The sequence below is a fragment of the Desarmillaria tabescens genome, assembly GCF_030435595.1.
Source record: "Desarmillaria tabescens strain CCBAS 213 chromosome Unknown EV420scaffold_53, whole genome shotgun sequence".
NCBI classification, from domain to species: domain Eukaryota; kingdom Fungi; phylum Basidiomycota; class Agaricomycetes; order Agaricales; family Physalacriaceae; genus Desarmillaria; species Desarmillaria tabescens.
The window spans coordinates 301,721-325,932 of record NW_026848352.1 but is presented as its reverse complement, the minus strand read 5'-3'; the positions used below and the strand labels follow the sequence as shown (position 1 = coordinate 325,932).

Sequence of the window (24,212 nt, the reverse complement as noted above, 5' to 3'; positions counted from 1 at the left end):
CTACGTATACATTCGCAAGAAAGACCCTCCAAAGGCTCGAAAACCAACCAGCCAGTCGAACGGCAAGATCAACTATGACCTCTACATCGAAAAGGCCCCTTCAAATTCACGTCCAACAAGTCCTTCGAAGACTACATCACTGCTATAGCAACTACGCTCCAATGCCACAGGTCGAAGCTCATCCTGGACGAGCTGAAGTACAAGCAGAAGGTCCCTCAAACGTCGCAAATCCACTCCCTCACAAGTGAACTCGCCTTCACGGCATTGGTCGAGGAGATGCGTGCAGCGAAGACAGTCAACAAACGGATCATGTATGTCTTCTCTCCAGCACCCATGCGTCCAGCTTCAGATGAGGCGGTGAGTGGTCTACCAATTTTGTCTTTTTCTGCCTAACGTTCCCACAGTGGTGGACGACAACCAATGAAGATGGACAAGAATCTGCGCCTTCTGGGTTCGATTTCTCACAGCTCGAATGGCAGGGAACTGAAGATTCTATTGCCACGCAAAAAGTAGGTACTCTTGTTCGTTCGTACTATGGGCTAACGCGTGCAATGTAGAAGAAATTCGACGAAGCAGTGAGGCCCTTGATAGTCAAACTAGAGGAGAAGTTCCCAGTGGACAACTTTCCGACGCTTTTCCCTGGGCGACGAGTTTATAAGAATACGGCTGGATATTACTTCGACTTGGACCCTGGAGCACTATCTTCCTGGGCGTCGCACTGGGTAAGTATCTCTCTTTACAAGAGAATATGATTCTAATTCACACCAGGCTCGGGGAACTGCTTCCGAAGATGCTCCTCCGAACAATGCCTATTTCGATGCAAAGAAGCGCCTACATCCTCCCAAAACGCCCCCTGCCCATGCCGACGCTGCAAAGCAAGCTAATAACACTGCCCCCATGCCGATTCCCACCCCAGCTGTTCCGACTATTTCTGATGTGCCTTTTGGAGGAAACCTCCTAGAATATTTTCTTCTTCAGCAGCAGCAGCAGCAGCAGCAACAACATCAACAATTTCAGCAAATGCTTCAGCTACAGATGTTGCAGAATTCCCGTAGCTCACTGAGCCGTCCCCCTTCCATTCCTTCTGCTCCTCCTTCTCCCGCCAAGATGCCAGTTGTCTCACTGGAAGCGTTTTGTGCTCATTACGGAGTCAATGATACTGATCACGACCGCCTGCAGGAGCTTGGTTACACCCCTGGCAACAAGGACATCAAGACTCTTGAACGAGTTGACTGGACCGGCGTTGGCTTTCCGGCGTTATCGTGGCGTTCAATCTTGGCGAAGCATGACGCGTTCATCAAGGATGCAAAACTGGGCCTGTGGATGGAATGATTGTATGCGTCCTAGTCTGTCTCTGTTCTCTTCGTTGTCTGTACCGCTTTCTCTGCTGTCTGTACTGCTTTCTCTGTTGTCTTTGCAATTGTACCACGTGTTTATCGCTTTCCTTGAATCATGTATCATTTCTTGTCGCTGTATCACTGTACGTTCTTATAATCGAAGTCTCTAAAATATATACCCTGCATGTTTGAACCATCCAAATGCCATCTCTGCAGTGATACAACCACACGCGTCTAAAAGAACCAGAATAGGGTCCTCGTCATCACGGAGAATTGGCCCGTTTCGTCTCAGATAAGCTTTCCCTGTTTTGAAGATCAATTGAATTGTTTCTGTGGGGAGAGCAGGAACGTACATGTGCTGAATGATTCTTCAATCGGGTTGAGGTCTGGAGAATAAGGAGGAAGATACAATATCATAACATCTGGATAGATCAGAGAAATCTTTGGTGACTTTGCGAGAGACTTACGAGACGCATTGAGTACATCAATCAAGGTGTCGGTATGATGAATCCTGCAGTTGTCCATAACTAATACGCTCTGCTTCTCTGGGTACGGGTTCATAAGCGGTAGCTGTTCACATTGATGATCCATGAGAGACCGAAGGAATTCATGAATGTACTCACAACATCTTCAATGATGAAATCAAAGAAACCAAATGAGTCGAAGGACCCTGGTTGTACCCGCGTTGCAATATATCCATCAATTGACATAGCCGCAATCAGCGAATACCGCTCGCCTCGGACAAATACATCTCCCAAATCTGCCTCTTGGCCAATTGGTGAGCGACCGTAGTGGCGACCAAATGTCCTCTCATCTTTACTGGACTCATCCACAGTGACAAACTCAAATCCAGTCCCTGAGAAGTTGACCGGGTTAGTGACTCCTGCTAGATATACAGCCCGACGCTGCTCATCCCGTTCCAAGGCAATCGTGTGGAGAACTTTACGAGTCAGTCCAGCTCTGACAAGATTCTGTTGGAGTGCAGAGATGGATATAGGAAGATCATGATGAATTGCTAGGTACCACTGTAGCTCGCCAAGATAGGTATCAGGATGGGATTTCAGAAGGACATGGATGGCGTCAAGGGCCGCAAGGCTAACAATACGTGGACGTCCACGGAAGGGTGCCGGTCGATTTGCAGGTGTCCCGAATGTTTCGAAAAGGTTACGCCAGCGGTAGAGGCTGCTAGGTGAAACGTGAAAGATATGGCAGATGTCGCTCAGCTCCCATCCTAGAGTCCAAAGTTCTAGCGCTATGTCCTTGATTTGAGTTGGAATATGACGATTTCCCATGATAATAAGTGCAAGATGTAGGCAATAAATGCTACGATACGTCACAAGAAGAACCAGTCGTCGTGGTAAGAAGGGAAGACGCGAAATATAGCGGTGGCAACCGAATTGCTACATATGGTAACCCAAAAAAAACTCCGATCGATTCCCATTATTTTGTGGAAACCCGGTAATTCAAACCCAGATCATGATCACCGCCCTTTTGCTTTCTTCACCTGTCTTCCGTTCTATCTAAATCGTTCATCCATTTATCTCTCGTATACACTATAATCTGGAGACCGTCGGTTACACCAGACACCTTGAAGAAGTCGATGATGTCATCCCCACCCTCACCAAGTCACCAGATGCCGGTTCCCTCCAGAAAGCACTGTTCCTTCAACCACTGTGACTCAGGCTGGCTCGCATCGAAAAAATTTCACCATGGGTTCTCATGTGTGTCCATAACCCAGCTACGCGAACGCCGGTGCTGTGGTCGACCATAAGTATACAGCGTCGGCATATACAGGGGGGGAATATCGACTCGTACACGCCATCCTTACTCACTTCGTTCGTCAGATATTCGAAAATGCGTCAATGGATACCATTTTGATCACCAATGACCTTCCCTCGTTGGAGACGCTCGAGTTACGGCACTTGCATTTCTCCATACCCTCGCTTTCATACGCTTGTCCTCTGCAAATTCTACTGCTCCCCCTTTAGCCCGCTCCCCTCCCCCCGCTGTTTCAAATTCTCCATTAACAAATCGATACAACTTAACAACCTCCTCTAAGATGCGAAACATCTTACCTCCCTTCGAGTCGACCATCGCCAGAGCCTTCTCCATGACAAGTCTCCCTTTTCAACAGCATCTTCGAGCTCTATCTCTGTACTTCTCCCCCTCACTTTTGGTATCCTATCCATCATTATCACTAGATCTATACCCCAAGCCATATCAATACCATTAACGACCTTCACTTCGGCATTTCTCAGTGGACGAGAGACCAATTTCGTGAGAGGCTTTCGAAGGGTTGAGAGACGTTTCCGTGCGACGACTGGTAATGATAATGATGGAACTTTTATGTCTCTTTCAATTTCAGGCATTGATCCTCTTTCGTTGCTATTTCTATCTTATCGAGACTGCGCGGGCTACAGGCGGAAAATATGATAGACGTAAGATTTATCCATACTCTTCGTTACGGTAGCAGCGAAGTACTCGTTTCAAAGCAGCTGTTATATCTTTCAGGAATTCAAGTACTATAAACCGCAACGACATTCCTGTACCGGTGTCCACAGTATTATATTTCAGCGCTCTGGATAAATGCCTCCAGATTTCCGCAAAGAGACGTAGGTTTGAAATCGTTGATTCGTATCCCAAGTTTCTACTCGCAATCTCGTTTAGGTTTGAGTATAGACTCAGTGATTGTAAAGTGAGGCATTTCTTCTGAAATGCTGACTGGAAGACCACTTTATCTTTTTTAAATCCCATAGCTGCATCTATTGGGGAACGCTTAGAGAGAGATCTAGTTCCGGCTTCAGACCTAGGGCAGGTAAATCTTATAAAATGTCGATATTTCATAAGCTGTCAATGTGTGTACTACCGATTTCCGGACGGATTGTTTGCGCATGCTTTCGAAATTCTCACACTGAAGAAAAAAACTTAGTTCTCCCCATATTTAAAGGCGACGGAAGCCTGATTCACTGCCTCTCACCACAAATATGAGCTATCCGCAACGATCGCCACCACCTCCATACAATGTTCACTCCGAGCTCATTCTTAAAGCTCCCAGGTATGAAACCACAAGCAGGCACTACCATCCATACCCTCGGCCTGGTCTCAGTGAAGAATCTATCTTGAGGCATCTTTCTGTGCGGCTTTTGAATTCGCTTCTGTTGATTTATTCACTTAGCTCACCTATTTTCCTAGCCCCGAAATACTGTGTCACCTCTCATCTTCGAAGGAAGAGGCAAGTGCAATTCCGCCGTATGCGAGGAGGACAATAATGTTCAAGGCCATTCGATTTTTGGGTGACTAGATTCACAACAAGTTTCTCAAACCAGTGGCGAGGACAGATGAAAAATGTCGCTGTGGATGCTGGAAAGTGGTACTGGGCCTGCTTGTTGTGCGTTCCATATACGTATCTTTAATAGAGACCGCTCCACTAAAATTTCAGTCGTCACTTTCTCCCAGGTCTTTGCCGTAGCCATACGTGTCGTCGAGCGCGTGTGCAGCTATGACATTATTTGAATCATGCATAACCGACGTGAGTTACTGCACCTGGACGAGATTGTACTGATTGGAGGTCGTCGTGACTTTGTACAGCGCAGGTTGAAAAATTCTCCCGCTCTCCTGCCGCTCTCTTGTATTGTTCTGTAAATTGCTGTCGTTGCTATCACTCAAGTTTCCTCACAAAAGCCGACTCTCGAAAGCGCATTGATATACTACCACACGTGTCATTATAGTGTACCAGATATTCGAATGGAACGTCGGTCACTCCTTTGATATTTCCGAGGTAAAGGTTCTTTCTGGAAAGGAAAAACAACAACTGTACGGCTCGAAATTGGACAGGCTAATCGTCATGAGCAGCCGCCAGTCTATCTCGCATCGCCTCCTCCAAGATCGCTTGACCAATCACGGTCTTCCACCGCGGATCTGACAGGGGAACCATCTCGTCGTCATCCTCCCCTCCAACACCGAGCTCGCACATCAGGTCTTGAATAGCGCCAGGTCACCGAGAAACAGGGAGGGACCATCCAGCATACGCCAGCCATCCCTTGAGGTAAGTCTCCGGTGAAAAGACATTGGTTTCCATCGTGCTGCAAGACTTGCTCTTGAATCGGGGGAGGTATATCGAACTGCAGAGGAAGGCCATTAGTGGTGAAACAGAAGGATCGTGCGCAGCATCCCTTACCAATCTGCGAGGATCTCCGAGACCTGGGTGAATGATCCCACTTTCGATATCCTCACGTTGCATGGCGCTGAAAGACCACATATCCTGGAGAACTCTCAACGACGGCACACCCGAGCCTCCGTCTGGAATTAAAACACATAAATTAGTATGTGAATATACGAGAAGTATAAGACGCGTTAACCAGGGAAAACCATCCGTAGGCTCCAGCAGGGAGGCGATCTGTTGAGAGGGGGAATCTGAGGTCCCGAGGGGGTGATGCCGTACGACATGACACCAATAAGGTACTTGCTCGACATAAGGCCTGAGTTAACACCCAAAATGCGCTAGTGAGCCAAGCATATGAATGGAAACTCTCCATACCTCGTTTGCCTCTGTTAAATTCCCTCTTTGGCTTCAGCATTCCGAGCGATGGACGAAACATCAGTCGGCTTCGCTGCCTTTGCAATGACACAATCTTTTAGCAACTTTTCCTGACGTGAAGATGCGTTGCGTTGCGGAGTGAAGTGATAATATGCATGCCAGTCGTTCGCACCATCGATTCCTGTTCGTCCTGGCTTGTGATGTCCGCGCATCACTATCGTTGTCGCATCATGTACGGAGGATTTGAGCACAAACTGATACGTACGAGACTGCCTCCGTGTGCGATGTTGAAGCTAGTCGTGCGATGCTATCTTTTTCAGTAAAACGAGCAGGATGCCGTGGATGCCGCATTGCATATCGGTCGCTTACGCGAATGGTAGTGCTTAGACTGTCATGATGCTGAAGACGCGTCAGAAAACGAAGAACTCAAAGAATGAGAAAGCTACCTTGGCATGCTAAAATGGACAGCCCTAGGCCCTGGATAACGTCCGCATACCATGCGAGATACTGGTTTCTATGTCGATGGGTAGGACGCCACGGTTTCCCGGTCGCGGACAAACGAATGAACCCTTATGAAATCCCCCTGGGCAATGGCTCCGGCCTTTGCGGTATCCCGATCGCAGTAGACACCATTATCACTGTGATACAGGTCCTTTCCTGCGCTTGGTTATGATGGCTTGAGGGAGCGATATATCTGCGCAATAGCTGCACCTTTTTCAAGGGTGTTACGTTTTGTTTCCTCTGCGTTTGATGCGGCAGGGTACCTTGAGACATAAGGAACCCTGTTGTATGTGCAGGCGAAAACCTAGCCATGGCTGGTGAGTTTCTTCACTGCCAGATTCAGGGTCGGTTGATTACTATCAAATTCACGTCAGCTGGGATGCGATGTTAATGCTAATGTCCGCCCACCATCTTCTGCGTAGTCGATTCTTCAATGCCGCCCCAGAGTCAAGAAACCAGTACGTTGTCCCGATGTGCGGAAAATCTGCATAAAATGTGTTAGAAAATACGTATGCGGAAGAAGCAGGCGACATACTTAGGCGTCCACAGAGCGCCACTCTTCTATCTCTTCTGTGGGCGCGCAAGATGAACCAGAGCTCGTAGAATCTGCAATGCCTCATGAAAGGAGCCCGAGAATGCATAAAGCGTTGGTTCCCAATGGTTTTTTGCTCTTGAGGTAGCGTTTCTGTATCGAAAGGTGAGGGTAGAGCGAAAAGAAAGGCCTAAGCCACGTACCTTGTTATATCGCTCTAGATGTGTAATCCAATCGTAATCGAACCACAGTCGAACGCAGGCGATGATGTATCAATAGTGATATTAACCATGCACGAAGTAATACGTCGACTCTTCAAACGTTGATGGTCTGGACGGTGATATAGGGAGTCATTGGTGACGAGGGCGGGCGCTTGAGAAGTGGTCTTCGCATTAGATCTAACGGAGTATTGTTGCCTTGCAAACAAATAGAGAGCCTTCTCGGTGTAGCTTCCCCTTGCTGTCATGCTCGGATGTTAGAAACTGAGACATGCACATTCGAAGGTGTCGTACCTTCCTCCCTACGTGTTCGCTCGGTGCGCAGCGTGACTAGAGTTCTCGATATAAAACGCATTCGCTTTCCTTGGCAAGAGGTGGAGTTAGCAAGTTAGCGCCTAACCGCAGCGATATACGTTGATCGAGTTCTTTTTCATTAGTGCCAACGGAACATTACTGACTTCCTGTGTTCCGAAATCATGTTAGCTGAGAGATTTCTATGGATGGAAAGGACGTCGCACCATTTTCAAGAAATTCGAGTCTGGCAATGGAAGCCAGTGCCATCTGCGGTATCGGACCAACGCAAAGGATATCTCCACTGCATATAGTCGCGGTGGACTAGCAAGTCGTACAAATACCAGGTGAACAGTTGGCAGCCCGATGGGCGTAGGATTGATTCTCTTGCAGATGGCAATCAGGCTCTTAGTATTACACGTCTTTGAGTCTCGCGTCGTCCGTCCGAACATGCACATAAAGAGAGCAGCAGAAAAATCAATACCAAAATTAGTCTATCTGGTAAAGAGAAATAAGTATCAAAGGACGTAGTTCGGAACAGACGACGTACCTAGTTGGTTGTTGGTTAGAAAGAGAAAGCCGGGTCAAACCCAGCCGTGATACCAAACAAGCACAAATGCCTCGAATCCTTTCCGCCTTTTACCACCACAACGCGTCTACTGTGAACTTGATCGGTTTTCTCCCTTCTTCGCTCCCTCCTGAATCCTTCACCCTCATCTGTTTTCTGCTCCACTGGCCCATACCCTAAGTCCAGAGGCAGTCGAACCGACTCGAATGACAATGGCGGTGTCTACGAGCCTCACGAGTATACCGGGAGAGCGATTAGCGGCACGACAAATCGAAACCAGGCACGATGACAGGAGAGAGCTCACGATCTCTGCGAAGATGCTGAACCTTCAGTGGATACTTGACTTATGGTGTGTGGCTATGCCAATTCGCTTCTGCTTTCTGGCACTAACCCATGACTTCGCAGGGGTGAATCGTTTGCAACTATCAGGAGCCGACGCCCACTTTTCCAATTTGACCGAAGCTGAAAGCCTTCTGCGAGACTGCGACAGGTACGTCTCCGTACTGCTCACCTCCCTGACTTGACGCTAAACCGTTGACTAGCTCTCGAATAGCACCAACGCTTTACTGGAAGCCTAACGTATTGTATCGCATCCAAATGCTCCGGCAACCTTTCTTCGGTGGAACCCCTCACCTGGCCAGTGGCGAATCTCAAATTTCGCTTCAACGAGCATGAATGCGACCTGTTCTTTGACATCCACTGCCTCATCAATGTCCAGTACACGCACACTGATGGCTACAGGATCTGGTTCATCCAAGAGAAATTTTCTTCCTCCGAGCGACAGCCTTTTGACGTTTTTGGATGCGGTTGGTTAAATCCGGATTCATAGGCGCCTCATCTCCTCGAGCAGCTGGGACTAGCAGGGTGGAGCACATATAGCCAGGCTTACGGAAATTTAGCTCGCTTCTTTCCCTGTGAAAACAAGCGCCCCATGCACGTACAGAGCCGGAATGCTAGGCACATATAGCTCACTGCTGGCTGAAATATTCAGGCCTCAGGTTCTGGTGCGATCGTGTTTATCCTCTTTTCAGTGCTTTCTAACATTTTATCAGGTCCTGCATCTCTCGATTCTTGTCACTGGCACTGAGGATCACAACTCCGTCACTCCTCACCACAGCAAGCTTCCTGAACACAATACTTCTCTTCTCTGCGTCATCTTCCGATGATTTCAAGAGTCCAGCAGCCTCTTCGTACGGGTCCCAGAGAGTACCCGCTATTGACATTCGAAGCATCACTGAAAACGTCGAGCCTTGCATTCGTTCTTAGGATGGAGTCGTATCCTCGACCAGCCAGCCCAGAACCAGCCTTCAATTCCTCCGCAATGTGCAGAAACCGCGTCACCCTCCTCATACGTTCTGTAGGCCTTGGGAATAGCGTCCTCATTGCCCTCAAAGATTGCCTAGCACGCACTGTTTGCAACTCGTTGGATGAGCCAGGTCTCCAATGGTCGCGGAGACCCCGGAAAACTCAATAGGACGATTCGCCCAGGCCTTCATGATGACGTCAGCGCTATGCCTTCGGAAGCCAGGCAGACGAACTCGAGAAGATCAGCGTGGCGTCGCGGCAGGATGAGGTAGAGTAGCTTTCCTTCTTGATGCTTATGTACATCACTAATACGACTAGTCCAGGACCATTGTTCAGCCTTGTCCTTCGGCTAACAATCTCGTTGCCAACGTAGTCGAGGTTTCCAGCGGGCTTAAAGTGTGGAATCGTCGTCGCCAGCATCAAAAGGACGTCGCTGTTGGTTGACAGAACAAGTCACCGGTAGTTCGCTATGGCCATAAGCTTCGCGCTCATTCCTCTCTTCTACTTGTCACCTTCTGCGTCTGCCCAAACTGCCAGCTCACTTGTCGCTCAGCTCAATACGAGATGCTTCCCCTTCTTTCGCCCTCTCGTTCCATCTGGCTGGGATGGCCTATCTACTGATCGGTGCGAGTCAAAGAATATCTCACTGGGCCGCCTTCATTTTTGTGCGCCTCTTCCACCCGGTCCTTAGTCATGCACGTCCTTGCAGACCCAGAAGGATCGACAATGCGGGCGGCGATAATCACGACGCTACTCGTGACCGCGTGCCCGGACGACATACCCTAACGAAGCACTTTTCTTCAATATGTCCATCGATTTCAAGGCTATGCCAATGTCCTTTGCGAGCCTGGGAGTCTTACGATTGCTAGAATCCGCCCGTCTCAACTTGCCATTGGCAGTATAGTCCATCCCAAGTCAACCATCTTGGAAAATTTGGATGTGCTTACGCACTAGCACCCGTGAACTGGCAGGGTAGCGCTTCCTTCCTTATCATATTTTTGATGTCTGTTGACCTATTAACAGGTATTACATCAGGCGCTGAGGAACTACGCTTCCTCACCGCAAGTTTCTCACGTACGGGGGTCATATCCCTTTGCTTGGGTTATCTTCGGACGGCTCGATGTTCCAAGTCTCAGGTGGAGCGTTTGAACCCTCGATTGAGCCACATATCGACCTTGGCATCCTTTACATGAACAAAAGCCAGCGCAGCACCGGTTATCGGACTCAATCTCGAGTTTGCATTCTACTAGAATGGTATACGCGTTAGGCGCTACGTTCCAGAGACATTCATATGCGTGATCGCCTCAGCCCGTACCAGGCGGATAAACCGGGAAGACCGGTGTGCCATTCCGCTAGGTATAGTTGCATCTCCTCTCTGTGCTTACAGCTGTTTGCATACAGCTTGACAGTCAGGGGCGTTTTCGTGGATGATGGAAGAAGGTTCGGACTTTCGTCATAAACCGTGTTTTGGGGACTTCGAGCGCACAAAGGGCCTCCGAGATCGCAGAAATAGCCATAAACGTGTCTTCAAGTCCGTAAACCATGGTTTATGAGCAAGTCCAAATTACTGTCTTCTCGTGCAAAACACATGCTACTGTCACGCTGTATGCAAACAGCTGCAATCCTGTTGTAGACAAGTGCATCATACACGGCAGGGAGTTTTCGACTTACCGTGCCCGATGTATTGTGCAGGTACGATGTTAGCGGTTCCTACAACTTAGGAGTGCGAGCTTGCTAAGATCATCACTAATAATTATCTTATGCTCCTTGGAGGGACCTTTGCAATTTGGCGTCTTGAAACTCAATAGTCAAGGCAGGTACCGTCAACGTGGGAGCTTCGGTACGTGAAATAATAATAAAGCACACACAACTAGAGCCGATATGCAAGCTCTAGTTGCAGCTTCTCTATTAGAATCTCCATTTTTTAGCCGCTCACGGGGGCTTCAGCCCTGTCCTCAGGCACTTCTTTCTCCCCGTCCTGTAATATGATTTAGCCTGGGATTAGAGTGTTGGTAACTGGCCGGTAGTTCGAAGTTTTCAATACTAATTAGCCGCTAGCGAGCCATGGATGTTGATCAAATTTATCGCCGTCATTCACAAACAATCTATCACTGGGCAGTTATGCTCGGAGTGATGGAATGGAAAGCAGTCATAAGGTCCGAAAACGCGTATTATTTATCGAATGCGTGCTGGTACTACATAAAGACGCTATCATAACATAATGTAAGAATATACTAAGTCCTCCGCCGCCATGCCGGCTTCTTCAATGGACAATGCCACGTGAATGTAAGAGCCGAAAACTTTTGTATGGGTCCGTATCGGATTCGGAGGGCGTAGTGGTCTTAATAATCACTATCAGAGTCCGAATCTAATGGGGACTCCTTAGGGCGCAGAGTGACAAGCAGGGTCTCTTTGATTCGCAAATGTTCGGCACCAAAATATCGCTGAGTTTCAAAACTCCAGCTGCAGGAAGAAAGTCGGACGTCAATAATCTGATTACCGTGAACCGAAGAACCACTCACTCGAGATTTCCTTGGATCCAGTGGCCCATTGCCTCGACATATAGAGCGACGTCCGCGTCCACCTTAGGTCCCCAAGAGGGAATTTCCGCTTTCTTCGTCATGAAACGATCCATTAAGACCTTGAAGTATTGACCAATGTAGTCAGCAGCTGGTTGTAGGTCGATATGCTTCTCTTTCATGAGTACTGTCACGATGTTGTTCCCGCTATGGCCCTTGCACTGCTCCATGTTGTAGGAATACACATCCTTGAAATACGATAAGTTGCTATCACACGTCGGAGTAACGTATTACTCACGTTGGCCCAACAGACGAGATCCGCCGCGGCCCAATAGACCTCCATAAATGTCGGGTCATCGAATACATCTTGAGGTAGATCGATGCCGAGGACATATTCAAAAAGTCCAAAGCAGAGGCGAATAGCACTGTTTTCTCGACGCAAGTCGGTGAATGAATTGATGTCCAAAACTTCACCCTGCTCGCGGAGCTCAGCTTCCCTTGACACGCAGTTAATATAATCTTGGCAATGTTGCAGGAATCTTCGTGCGGTGTTAGGACCTGCTAAACGCATGTACCGTTCCCGGAAACTGTCACTTTGGTCAGATCGTACGTGCGGTTCCAATTGAAATCTAGACTGACTCGTGCGTTATCTTGGACAGGACCGCGTCGTCGCTGCGTTTCCCGTACTTCATCGTCTTGAGGAATATTTCACCAGTTTCGCGAGCATCATGACCGTTCTGGTCATCGCTCACTTCATCGACAACGAAGAGCAGGTTAACCTTGCAATATTGACATCAGTGCGTGCATAACTGTTGAAACTAGACTAAATACTCACGAAATCGCAGCAGGTTCTGAACTGTTCATAACAAGCATATGGATAGGTATGTGACACGAGAAGCTCATTGCAACCTTGCACGAAAAAGGCGCGCTTCCGGTCTGTGAAGACGTTATAGCTATTGATCCACCGAGAGGATTCAGCACCGGCTTTAATGTAATGAGGGTTGGTTGCGCCCTTCAAAGGGCTTAGAGCAAGCAGGTCGGGAAGATAGAATTGTTTGGTGGAGTACATGGTGGTTAGAGGAAGGGGGTGTTTGGAAGGACCAATATCGACCACGGTTCCAGAAGGCAGCATTTTATAGAAAAACGAAGGTCTCGAACCTAACCTAATCGCGTAGCACAGTAGGGCGCGTAACGGTGCATGCTCTACATGGAGGTAAATTATCTACTAGGATTAACCAATCATAGTAGTTGCATGCACTCAACAGTCCTGGACGGAGCGATCCCACAACGTCTGAGACAGAATCTTTTGACAAAGTACTGATGCTCACCTGCCTCGATGCAGAAATTTTTATCTAGACGACGAAGGCCGCCAACATGTCTTCAATGAACGACACGGCCTGCAACGTTAGATCGACAACCAAGACATGAATCGCCATGTTGAGCAATTCTAATCCAAGGTAACGGTTTCCAAAGAAAATTACAACTTTCTGATTAGGTTATGCAATCTCGCACGGCATCTTTCTCCGTGAGCATCTACAGAATGCGATCAATGAAACCACGCTCAAACTCTCAATGTGGTGATGGTTGTGGACAAAGGGGTACTAGCATATATCTTGACCAGATATGTATGCAGAGATCCTCCTGGAATGCAACAAACATCTTAGTTTGGTCTCGATAGTTCGACAAAGAACCCACCTGCTGCACTGGTTCACAAAGATATTCGACCCACCACCGGGCATCGGCGGAATCAGGAGATGGATTGCAAGAGGCCTAAGGGGCCTTGGTGCGAGCGAATGCACGTTGCGCTAGGCTGGTACATTCCGGTGGATACCCGCTCCCTTACGTACGGGACAAGTAAAACCGTAGATGGACCAAAATAGAACTACACATGCCACTGACCCTAGAATATACGGCCCATATCCTAGTTGTAATGCATAGAGAAAAGCAATACCGAGCCACGAGGAACGAACCGAACTTTGATAATGATCGGTGCTTGAGACCGGACCGCAAGTTGTGATTGTTACGCATATTATGCTTAGGCGGTACGGGCAGCTTCGAAGTACCGGATCTAAGAACAAGAAGACTCGGGGACAAACTGGACAATCCGATCGTCGAGAGCATAGGTAAATGTCATTGCCTATATCTGAGGGGAACTTCATGATGTCAGTCTAATGTTATGCCTATAACGGTCCGAAAGTACTGCCATTTACCAAAGAGCCATTGGCCATGAATCGCGAGGTTGCAGGCGACTTGGTCATGAGAAAATGAACACTGTAGATCTGATGACCGAGACGTTTCCCATTCGGTTTGGAGATGCCCCGCCGGATCCCCCGCTTTCCCTTAGGAATAATCTCATGGTGAACAAACTCTAATGGCGTGATATTTTCTCGAATCTTACACAAAACTACGCGTACAGACCAAATTGAAGCCGGCCAGGATCTACAAAGGCGCCGTCGATAGCCTGCCACAACCGTCGCCTAGCTTTCCGCCTCGTCCTGGCAACCAAGGTCCACGGCATATAACAGGGATATGCTTTGATGATAGAGGGGACCAGGAAATTACAGCGGCAGAAGGCGAAACGTTTAGGCTGTACAATTGCAAAAGCGGCAAGTGAGTTTTCTTTGTTCGCTCAAGTCCGACTCTCCGCTCACGTAGAGATGCCAGGCCTCTAAAGACGCTCTTTTCCAAGAAGTATGGAGTAGATCTCCTGCGTTTCACCCATAAAAACACCGCAATAATACATGTGTCCACCAAGGAAGATGACACCGTCAGATACCATTCGCTGCACGACAACAAATACCTTCAATATTTCAAGGGGCACAAGGGCCGCGTCATCTCTCTGGGGATGTCTCTTGTAGACGATGGATTCATGTCGGGATCTATGGACAAAACTGTTCATCTTTGGGATCTTGCAGTCCCAATTGTCGAGGTCTACTTTCACTTCCTTCAACACCCATCGTTACTTATGATTCCACCGGTATGGTCTTCGCCGTGGCTGTCAATCATTATTCCAGAATACTGTTGTACGACCATGCTAACTACGACAAAGCGCCATTTCTCGTCATAACTATGGAAGATCCAACTGTGTCTTTCGTCAGCTATCCTCCTCGACCCATCTTCATGACTTCTTTGTCCTTTTCTTCAAATGGGAAATACATTCTCGTCGGTTGTTCAGGTGATGCACATTATATTCTAGATGCCTTTGAAGGACATCTATTGGCCAAGCTCCAAGGGCATATAGGGCTCGAAGGACGGTCAACAGCAGTGCCCCCTACTATTGAACCTGCAAAGGGCGGAAGTGGTGAGGAAGTTAGCTGGACGCCGGATAGTCGTTATATTGTTAGTGGCAGTTTGGACGGTAAAGTTCACGTCTGGGATGTACAAAATCCTTCCCAAAAAGAGCGGTCCGGTAGATTTGAGAGCAGCATCTGTGCGGCTTCAACTGCTGGGGCCTCTGGAAGGCCATGCAGGTCCATCCAGATGCGTGAAATTCAATCCGCGGTTCGCAATGATGTGTTCTGCAGGCGCTGAGCTGGTTCGTCTTTCTGACTTGGCGCTAGGCGTTTTGGCTTCCTGATACTAGCGGTGTCATGTAGAAGAAACCTCTCGGGAATTGTTGAAGAGGAAAGGGCACTCTGCTTGAAAAGGGCAAGGTTGTGGAGTAGTATTACACACATGCATCATGAGATTGAAAATATCGCTGTTGAAAGTAAACGTGTGGAACATTCGTTCGCAGTGAGCATCACCTTAATAATGCCACATGTTCTACTAAAATCTATGTAGGACAAGAAGTACTTGGTCTCCGCTTACGATTCTATCGTTACTGTTGTGGAGCCCAAGATCTCAATCTTTGACTTCAAGCTGTACGTTAAATCAAACACATGCTAATACCTGCGCTTCTCATAATCAGTCCAGATTGACAACGTACCTTGTGGTGTCTCTCATTTTCGGTGGTATTGCGTACGTTGCGTACCTCTCATTGGTCCCCCAATCCAAGAAGTCCAGATGCACGGCTGCTTCCGTTAGCGCACCCGTAGGTTCTGTGACTGCTATGGATGCTGGAGGCTATCAGGAAGAATGGATCCTGGAGCACCACTTACGAAAAAACAAGGCCAAGAAGGGTGGGCCAGCTAGTGGTGATGAGCTGAGCTGTGAGGAGACTAGCGGCACGGAAGGGAGGAAGCGGAAAGGCCGGAAGTAATAGCTTGCCCTCAAAATTGTTCTATGCGGACTGCAGGCCTATATTTATTTCTGGGGAATGCATGCTAAATTACAGCCATTTGTATACAGCTTGACAGTCAGGGGCGTTTTCGTGGATGATGGAAGAAGGCTCGGACTTCGTCATAGACTGTGTTTTGGGGACTTCAAGCGCGCAAAAGGGCCACCGAGATCGCCGAAATAGCCATAAACCAGCCGCCAGTGCGTCTTATGTAATCAACTAACACTCGGCTGGTGTAGAACCTTTTCCCAGCTTGAACCGGGAATTCCTTCGCTGCTGCTGCTGTCGAGAACAACTTGCCTGGCAAAATTGTCACGACTACAACTCGACTGCAATATTGGTTGCGGCATCGTTGATTGATCCTCCACCTTATTCGTCGGATCTGTGGCCGCTATGTTTGGTTGCAACCTATTCCTCCGCTTTCCATCTGTAGTAAATGATCCTCCCCTGACGAGTTGGTCGTCGTGGAGGTTCCGATTACTCCCGGGGGTATGAGCTACGTCGAGACACCGGCAGGTACTCAACAAAGCACTGCCAGGGTGAGAAAAATATAGACTTGAACGAACGCCCAAAGTTTATAAACTGTTGCGTTCAGGGCTTCACGGCGATCAAGCGATGCAGATAACAATATATTTACCAAAGCGGGAAAATGAAATGGTAAATTGGTAAGGACCAACGGAAGGACTTGCTCCCGTAACCCATATTCTTCCGACGATCCATCAGGAATGCGGTTGGAGCGAACACTTGCTCGTATCTTGAACTCATTACCGGAGACAGAGTCGCAAATTGCTTTTTCCACACCATCAATGGAGTCTCTCCGCGAGATTTATACTGCCGTGTCAATGGCAAATAATTTATTGGGAACAGTACTCGTACGACTACGAAAATTCTGTCTTTTGAAAAACGACGGGCACAATGAAACGATGTGGTTCCAATACCAGCCATGTGTGTGTCCATTTAATGCAGAACGCTCTATGTCCATATAAATTCCAGGGACTGCTGCCATCTAGTTATCTCTACAGTCACGCTGGAAGAAAGAGGCATTAATATCTAAATAAATGCGAAAGCTATCGTAGTTTACCTGACTTTAATCGACATGCCATTTGCCTTCAGTGCTTCCAGAGAAGCTTTATCCGCACTACTGAGGATGGCCGTACCACCCTGGCTTTTTTCCACATAAACTGAAGCCTCGAAGACTCGTAAGCTATTCCTCCGCATCATAGCCACCTCGACGAGTTGTTCTCCGATACGTGGGCTACCCTCCCAAATGTTGCAGACCCTAAAAGTGATCCTCAAGCTCCGCAGTGCAGGAATCACGATTCGCTGAATCATGAACGAAAACACTAGGTCAATGTTTTCTATCGGTGGAACAAAGCCAACATCGAGGTACATCAGGGTAGGCCACAGAGCGATCACGTCTTTGAAAGCGGGTCCAAATTGCACCAACGGCACAAACGTTGCATGCCACTCCTGGTAAGCGACTGTTTCAAATGGGACAAAATTCTGGGAAAATGGGTGAACAACAGATCAAATTCTGATCAAGGCTTTTGGTCATAGCGAAATGAGTCGGGATTCCTTTTGATGGTAAAGCCGACGCATTTTGCTGTGATCAAAAGCTTGGGTCAAAATGTTATCTACGTTTTAATTGTTTCCCTTGCATTTTGACCAGGGCTAGTTAGTCACCTGCCAGGAGTGTGCGTTAAGGCGCAGCCTGAACTTATCAGGAACCGGCCCACCTTAGTCATGAAATCCAGCGAGATTAGATTTCCCTGCTCGACAAGGCCATCATGATCTATGAATAGTTTCTGCAGCCCGGGAAGAATTATGCGAGAAAGCAGAGACGGTGGGTTTATTTGGTCATAATCGATGTCAAGGCAGCGAATGGTAGGGAGAGCGATAGGAACGGCATTCAAATCCAAGGCCCTCAATGCATTTGGACTGAAGGTGAGATGCTCAACATTTTGCGCGGAGCGAAGAGCGCGAAGAATGTATGGTAGGTCATGAAATCCATTGAAAACGAGCCTCTTGATTTGCTGCCACGGAAATACTACTTCCTCGTCATAATTATTACGGATGGCGAGCTTGAATAACCGTGAGGTAATACTAAAATTTTTTTTGAGGAATGGGAATTCCATAGGAAACGTGCCGACATCGATCGAAAGACATTCCAGGTTTAGAATACGCCCTCTCAGGCGGTGGAGCCCGTTGCCGAGGGACACATCCTCTTGGCCACTTGACAGGTAAGCCACCTTCCATCGAGGTGCGTGATCCATAAGCAACTCGAGCATCTGGAACTTCCTCGGAAGTTGTTCCTTGATGCAGAAAGAGATCACGAGCGGAACTTCTCTGGATAAATCAAGCGCACGACATACAATTTCCTTCGAGGGCAGGCATTCAAGTTTGGCCATTTCACCCATATCACAGGGTAGTACTCTGGATGGTAGGGTTGTAATGACGTGAATCTTGGACCAGAGAATTGGTGTGTGCATAGCGATGGTTCTCCATTCCGCACAGATATGAGCGGCAGTCCACGGAAACTGGGTAACATCTGCGGCATTTGAAGACACCAGAAGAAATATCTCTCGCAAGATATCTGCAGGTAGCTGTCGTATGGGAGAGGATAGAGCCTGTCGGTGGCGCTCACTGCTTGGAAACAACACTGTTGAGACGGATTCAAGACAAATCCATCTTAGCAGAGGGACTGCTCAGTTGGTACGTGTTTACCTTGTGGTGCGATAACATTAACTGAAACGAATAGTATTAGCAGAAATGAGCCTATGAGGCTTTATGTAAATATCAATTCTTCGAGGGAAAGAAACAAAACTCCTGCCCGATTTGGGCTAGGAGATAATTGCAATGAGCATTGCGTACGGGAATTCACAAGTCGAGACTCGAGGAGTAGTGCTTCAAGTGAGAAACGATTACTCAAATAATAGAAGTGTTTATGCAAATTGCATGTGTGCCGCCATAATGGGTGCGCACATTAATGTCAATTTGTACGTGTCCTACCGCGTGTACGTCATGTGATGGGAACATATGACGCGTCACTGCTTGACCGATCGGCGAAAGCCGCTTTACTTTCGTTTCCACTGGAAAGAAGAACGTGAACGGATCAGCGTCGCAAATGCTGTGCGAGTTTTCTTTCTGCTGCTCTCCTATGTGAAAAAGTGAACTCATATTATCCTAGCATTCCCCTTTTTGATACAGGAAACTTGAAGGCCATTCCGGTTAACACGCTTTGAACACCAGTGTACCCTGTCGCCATAATCTGCGGAGACTGTCCTTACCTTCTCCTCGTGTTTTTCATGACACTGGGCTCAACGACATATTTTACCTCTCTTAATGGTCGAATGTTCTTAAAGAAAGGCTCCCGTTCTTGTGGCGTAGCAGCTTGCTAGTCCAAAGACCCTTTCCCGTCCTCCTGGACAAAACATCAGATCTTCTCAGGTACGTTCATTGCCATATCTCTCACATCCGACATCCGCTGAGAGGATTTTCAGCTCGTGAGGAGGGGTACCTCACAGCAAGCACGCCACCAACACGTGTTAGACGCCTTGTAAGGAGATGCAACACACGTCTCTTTCATGCAACGTCTGGTTTCTCTTTCTGCTTTCCAGACGAAAGGTTGGCGTCTTCGGCGATTATATCATGCCGCGTGTTGGCGCGGAGTGATGTGAACACGAGGCAGGCATAACTTGCCGCAAACCCCCATCATATCGCCGTCCCTAACTTACCTCAGGATTCTCTTTACTTCCTTCCATTTGGTGGACGCTATCGATACATAGACTGTATACGATGGATAGTCCGGACGTCACGTATTTCAGTTCCTTTTATTCTATGAATTTACGGGTTGAATAGATTCCAGTAGGCTCCAATACCCCCCAGAGATCCCGGAAGAAGCAGACTCCTCGTCATCCGCTCCGTCGTCATCCGCTCCTAGGCTCGACCGTCCAGCAACAGCACCGCAAAGCCACAGTAAAAGACGCCACAAAAGCCTCCCGCGACAACGCCACCATCGCGCAGTCCCAGCTTCGCATTCCGAAATTGATCTCATACATGGCTTCGGGCGGACCGCTACCGACAACCTTCGTCGCGATGTCCAGATTCTCGACGCCTTTGAGCGACGTTTTGCAGCTCTGAGGACCCAGCTTGTCGAGGCGACGGCTTCCTTGTCGGCTCATAAGCTGCAGCTGCAAAATGCTAAGATGGAGCTCCAGCGCGCGGAGGGCATTATCGCAGATGTGGACCGCCAACGGATCGACGCAGAAGTGCAAGCAGCCAAAGATAGGGCCACTGCGAGAAGGCTTCTTATGGAACGGAAGATGGAGGAAGCGAAGGAGCAAGGTTACCAGGAGGGGTACGAGGAAGGCTTTGGAATGGCTAGATCGTTCCAGGAGATCCGGTCTAGGAAACACTCGAAGAGGGATAGAAGTGCTCCTGTCCCAACAATACCCCCGAGCCGCGGCAGGTACGTCTTCCAGCCAAATATATGTGTGTGGCACAACATATCTGACTCTTTGTTCAGGACCGCAAAGTCACGTCTATCCGTTTCCATACTAGCAGACTATGAAGATCTGGAAGAGAAACTGAAGGTTCCTGTTTATCCCAACCCGATGGTCGCTGTCATGCGGTACGTCCCCTTCTATATAGATTCACTTCTTCGATATTCATTGACCAGCAGAAGCGTTGCCTCGTCATTTGCTGATCCTCCTGATTTCCATTCCACACCTCGCGCGCGCCCTGATCGACGTCCAGAGGTGCTTCCCTCAGCAGAACCATCTCTAGCACCTTCTCATACGAGAAGCTTATCGCGCTTGAATTCGGACGCATACTTTCCTCCTCGTCCGGTCCCTGTATCACCGGAAGTTATTCGTCCGATGCCCTCCCAAACATACTCTCCTTCAGTGGTATCCTCGCTCCCCCTTTTTGATTCCCCTTCTCAGTCTAGGCAGCGATACCTCGAACAACTCGAACAATCGACTGCCGTGATGGATAATACCTTTCCGGCACTGACACACAGTTCCAAATTCAGCCCCCACATCGAGGATCACGGAGAGGACTCCAGAGCCTCGACACCCCTTTCGCAGTATGCTATGTTACGGCCGCCTGCGTCAGAGTCGGACAGGTTCCGGGGCCTAAAGCAGACCGAACGCATGGCGGATGAATGGCGAAGCCAGAACCGTGATATTATCTCCTCGTCAACTAATCGAGGGAACGACGTACGTTAAGATCGTCTATCGATGATCTCTGTTAACTTTATTTCTAGACCCCGTCTCGTCCGATGGATTGGGAGTTTGTATCGCCTGTTTCTGAGGCTTCATATCGTGCATCTAGTTTATATCACCAGACTGATCCCAGAAGCCAGCTCACGCTAGGAGAAGGCGACCAATCTCCCGCACAGTCTCCGCCAAAGCGATTAAAGTCACCCCTCGCCTGGCTGAGAAAACGCTTTCAAAGATCTTACTCGAGCCCCGCAGGCGTCAATATCCAAGTTCAGCCTCCGGTACGGTTCCGTTCAAACAAATTTATTTACAAGTACCTAACCTTTCAAACGCAGTCCCAGTCTCCTTCAAATCCGAGTGATCATACGACCTTCAATCCAAGACTTCTTACAGCGGAAGATCGACCATTACCGGGTATTCCTCCAGAACCCATCGAATTACCAGATAATCGACTACCTCCGGGTTTCGTACCAATACTAGTGCAGGACGATCGGTTTTCTCCCATCCCTCAGGCCCCGATGGAGCTGGCGCCGATGCGAAGGCCAGTCACCCCTGGAGGAAGCACGTCTGATGATGCAAGCACACGATCTGTGGCGTCAAGTTTAGGTAGATTTGGTGCTTCATTACACCGGCCCATTTCTCTTTTCTCGGATCCCTAATGGACATTCTCTCGGGACTTTTTTCTTTCTCTTTCTTTGCTTAGGCGGAACTGTATTACTAGCTATAGTCTCTTTTTTTGCGGAATGGAATCCTATTTTATGTCAATTTGTTTGTTGAACTTCCCTGTACCCTTTGATATCAAATCCATTCTCAACACACGTGTTGAATGGTGTAAGTTATATCGGCGACCTCTAATGCATGTGGAGTAGATAAGCAAGTCCTGGGACATCCAAACAAATGCCGAAGATGTGGACGAAAACCTTGCTCGAGCAGGATCCTTCCAATTCTATGCTGCCGCCGAACACTCGGACTTCTTCACTCAAGATATTACATTAAAATGTTCATGTTTTATCGTAGCTAGATCTTGATAGGTACATGCAATTGGTATAGACGAGCCTTGTATGCGATGATAATTTACAGTGCTTGTGGTGTTGCTCTCTAACCTACCCAACCAATCAATTCTTTCCCTTTTCTTCCGCCTGAGGAGCAGCGGCACGAGCAGCGGCATTGGCCATCATGCGTCTCGCATTCCATTGGAACAGGGGAAGGGTGATGAGAGAGATAACAGTCCAAGCGATAAGGACGCCGAAATGAAGTCCGACTAAAAGACAGATAATCAATCAGCATTCCGGTTTAGGGGTGGAGAGTCACTCACGTTGATTCTTAGTTCCGAAAAGGATGGTCCTGACGGCGCCCGAGACATTGTAGAAGGGGAACGCGTAGCCGTAGCGGTAGAAGTGCGGGAGAACTTCGATGGGCATGAAGCAGACAGACACGTTGGCTGTAGAGGACGATCAGACGTTGATAGAAAAAACGGGAGTGAGAAAACGTACTGATGATCCATGAGATCATGAAGAAAGGCATGAATCTCGGCGTCAAGAGCGTGATCATAGCCTCAAGCGCGAGTCCGACAGAAAGCATGCCAACGAAGTTGAGCATCCAGAAGATGAAGAAGCCTGCACGACCGAACCTGTGAGAGAATACCGGTCAGGGTTTGACTGCGACAGCACGTTAGTTGGCACTCACTTCGTGTCAAAGTTTGCTTGGAAAGCTCTGCTCAACGTGGAGTAGAAGATTGAGATCATGAAGTACAAAGCGATCGTCGAGTACAGACGGACTTTGATGAGTGATTTCGTCGTCAGTTTCATTTCGATGCCGGAGGCCATACGAGCGCCGGAGCCAATCAACTGAAGGGACGAGTCAAAATTGATCTTGTGCGGTACTGAGGATGGGGCTTACCACGATGAAGAAGCAGAGGACTAAAAGATAGATAAGGCCAACGAAGGTGATAGCACTCGCCCTGAAAAAAGAAAATTAGGTGCGACAAGACACTTATTCAATACGTAGCGCTTACACAGGAACATTGAATGGCCGCAGGTTGTCGATCGTGTAGCTGATAGGCTCGGTAATGATTTGTGGCGCAGTTTGGAGGATCGAAGCCAAGGCTTCAGATGATGTGGATGCAGCGACCTGAGTTCCGAACCACTGGGCGAAGCTCTGAGATATGGTTGCCATAGTCGTCATGATGTAAGGACGAATTAACGAGCGGCTGTCGGCGATGAGAAGGAAGATTCAAAGGGTCTACAGAAGCATCACTCACAATGCATTCTCATTCCGTGCTTCCACAGCGTACACAGTGACAGCCGCAGAGCCGTTATACGAGGAATTGGGCGAGGATATGGCTGCATTGAGGGTTGAAGTAGCACCGGCGTGAACTACGAAAGGATATTCAGAGAAAATAATTATGGGATTGTAGAACAACGCACTGACGACAGCCACCCAGGCTCGTTGGTCCACCACATGATCTCCGACATCGTCCGGGCCTGAAAAATCTGACGCCGCCCGTTGTGTCCAAGATATCCTCGCCGTAGAGGAGACATCTGCTAAGAGCGCACTAGTGACGTTACCACCGATTGTAGATCCATCAAAATCCTATCAAAGGGGTGAGATACACGCTAGAGACGCGTCGTTTGAAGGGGACGCACCACAACCCATCCAGGCAGCTTGTGATCAGGTACTTTCCACAATGCTCCCCAGTATATTGAGAAGACGCCGAACATCAATATAACCATAGAAAAACACCCAACGACCAAACTCTTGATGTACTCCTTCCGCTGGGCTGCGAGCTCCTTATCGGTGAAGTTGTTTGAGAACAGCCTAGGAGCGGCTGCAGGCTGCTTTTCCTTCTCTGCACTGGTGTGAGACCGGCCATTGATGTTGATGGTGGAGGAGCTAGCAGAGGGATGGATAGACATGGCTGCGAATCGAGAACGAGCGAATGAACTGCGAGGGAAAATTGCTGT

At 48.4% G+C, this 24,212-nt stretch overlaps 9 protein-coding genes across 9 annotated transcripts; 4 read left to right on the top strand and 5 right to left on the bottom strand.

The window, feature by feature from the left end:
• Positions 1 to 23: 23 nt before the first annotated feature.
• EV420DRAFT_997483 (uncharacterized protein) lies at positions 24 to 1,418 on the top strand. The gene is made up of 4 exons (XM_060484287.1): positions 24 to 357; positions 405 to 509; positions 558 to 722; positions 769 to 1,418. The coding sequence occupies exons 1-4, from the start codon at positions 277 to 279 to the stop codon at positions 1,330 to 1,332; spliced, it is 915 nt and encodes a 304-aa protein (XP_060325229.1). The 5' UTR covers positions 24 to 276; the 3' UTR covers positions 1,333 to 1,418.
• A 315-nt stretch (positions 1,419 to 1,733) lies between these two features.
• Positions 1,734 to 2,620, bottom strand: EV420DRAFT_1252373 (uncharacterized protein; the record flags this gene model as incomplete). The annotated part of the gene is made up of 3 exons (XM_060466735.1): positions 1,734 to 1,907; positions 1,961 to 2,146; positions 2,219 to 2,620. Coding segments are annotated over 3 exons (762 nt in total), but the record flags the coding sequence as incomplete, so codon positions are not given.
• Positions 2,621 to 9,021: 6,401 nt separating this feature from the next.
• Positions 9,022 to 10,198, bottom strand: EV420DRAFT_1484620 (uncharacterized protein; the record flags this gene model as incomplete). Its single annotated transcript, XM_060470099.1, has 7 exons — positions 9,022 to 9,197; positions 9,227 to 9,339; positions 9,395 to 9,499; positions 9,591 to 9,722; positions 9,832 to 9,899; positions 9,937 to 10,039; positions 10,071 to 10,198. 7 exons carry the CDS (start codon positions 10,196 to 10,198, stop codon positions 9,022 to 9,024), a joined length of 825 nt encoding a protein of 274 aa, XP_060325227.1.
• A 1,382-nt stretch (positions 10,199 to 11,580) lies between these two features.
• On the bottom strand, positions 11,581 to 12,877 carry EV420DRAFT_1722065 (terpenoid synthase; the record flags this gene model as incomplete). The annotated part of the gene is made up of 5 exons (XM_060479779.1): positions 11,581 to 11,752; positions 11,812 to 12,056; positions 12,107 to 12,442; positions 12,471 to 12,587; positions 12,644 to 12,877. 5 exons carry the CDS (start codon positions 12,875 to 12,877, stop codon positions 11,632 to 11,634), a joined length of 1,053 nt encoding a protein of 350 aa, XP_060325226.1. The 3' UTR covers positions 11,581 to 11,631.
• A 1,063-nt stretch (positions 12,878 to 13,940) lies between these two features.
• Positions 13,941 to 15,404, top strand: EV420DRAFT_1722058 (WD40-repeat-containing domain protein; the record flags this gene model as incomplete). Its single annotated transcript, XM_060479778.1, has 6 exons — positions 13,941 to 14,165; positions 14,225 to 14,418; positions 14,473 to 14,679; positions 14,724 to 15,186; positions 15,209 to 15,343; positions 15,369 to 15,404. The coding sequence occupies exons 1-6, from the start codon at positions 14,073 to 14,075 to the stop codon at positions 15,402 to 15,404; spliced, it is 1,128 nt and encodes a 375-aa protein (XP_060325225.1). The 5' UTR covers positions 13,941 to 14,072.
• Positions 15,405 to 15,483: 79 nt separating this feature from the next.
• On the top strand, positions 15,484 to 16,009 carry EV420DRAFT_1648761 (uncharacterized protein; the record flags this gene model as incomplete). The annotated part of the gene is made up of 3 exons (XM_060478215.1): positions 15,484 to 15,543; positions 15,592 to 15,671; positions 15,724 to 16,009. The coding sequence occupies 3 exons, from the start codon at positions 15,484 to 15,486 to the stop codon at positions 16,007 to 16,009; spliced, it is 426 nt and encodes a 141-aa protein (XP_060325224.1).
• Positions 16,010 to 17,104: 1,095 nt separating this feature from the next.
• Positions 17,105 to 19,204, bottom strand: EV420DRAFT_1484617 (uncharacterized protein; the record flags this gene model as incomplete). The annotated part of the gene is made up of 6 exons (XM_060470098.1): positions 17,105 to 17,530; positions 17,764 to 18,339; positions 18,400 to 18,630; positions 18,672 to 18,686; positions 18,752 to 18,772; positions 19,010 to 19,204. The coding sequence occupies 6 exons, from the start codon at positions 19,202 to 19,204 to the stop codon at positions 17,105 to 17,107; spliced, it is 1,464 nt and encodes a 487-aa protein (XP_060325223.1).
• A 541-nt stretch (positions 19,205 to 19,745) lies between these two features.
• On the top strand, positions 19,746 to 22,039 carry EV420DRAFT_997281 (uncharacterized protein). Its single transcript, XM_060484286.1, has 5 exons — positions 19,746 to 20,495; positions 20,553 to 20,657; positions 20,709 to 21,246; positions 21,294 to 21,530; positions 21,585 to 22,039. Exons 1-5 carry the CDS (start codon positions 20,233 to 20,235, stop codon positions 21,906 to 21,908), a joined length of 1,467 nt encoding a protein of 488 aa, XP_060325222.1. The 5' UTR covers positions 19,746 to 20,232; the 3' UTR covers positions 21,909 to 22,039.
• Positions 22,040 to 22,364: 325 nt separating this feature from the next.
• EV420DRAFT_1277350 (uncharacterized protein) lies at positions 22,365 to 24,164 on the bottom strand (the record flags this gene model as incomplete). The annotated part of the gene is made up of 9 exons (XM_060468027.1): positions 22,365 to 22,510; positions 22,565 to 22,690; positions 22,743 to 22,879; positions 22,936 to 23,096; positions 23,149 to 23,209; positions 23,264 to 23,458; positions 23,510 to 23,624; positions 23,676 to 23,841; positions 23,895 to 24,164. The coding sequence occupies 9 exons, from the start codon at positions 24,162 to 24,164 to the stop codon at positions 22,365 to 22,367; spliced, it is 1,377 nt and encodes a 458-aa protein (XP_060325221.1).
• Positions 24,165 to 24,212: the final 48 nt, after the last annotated feature.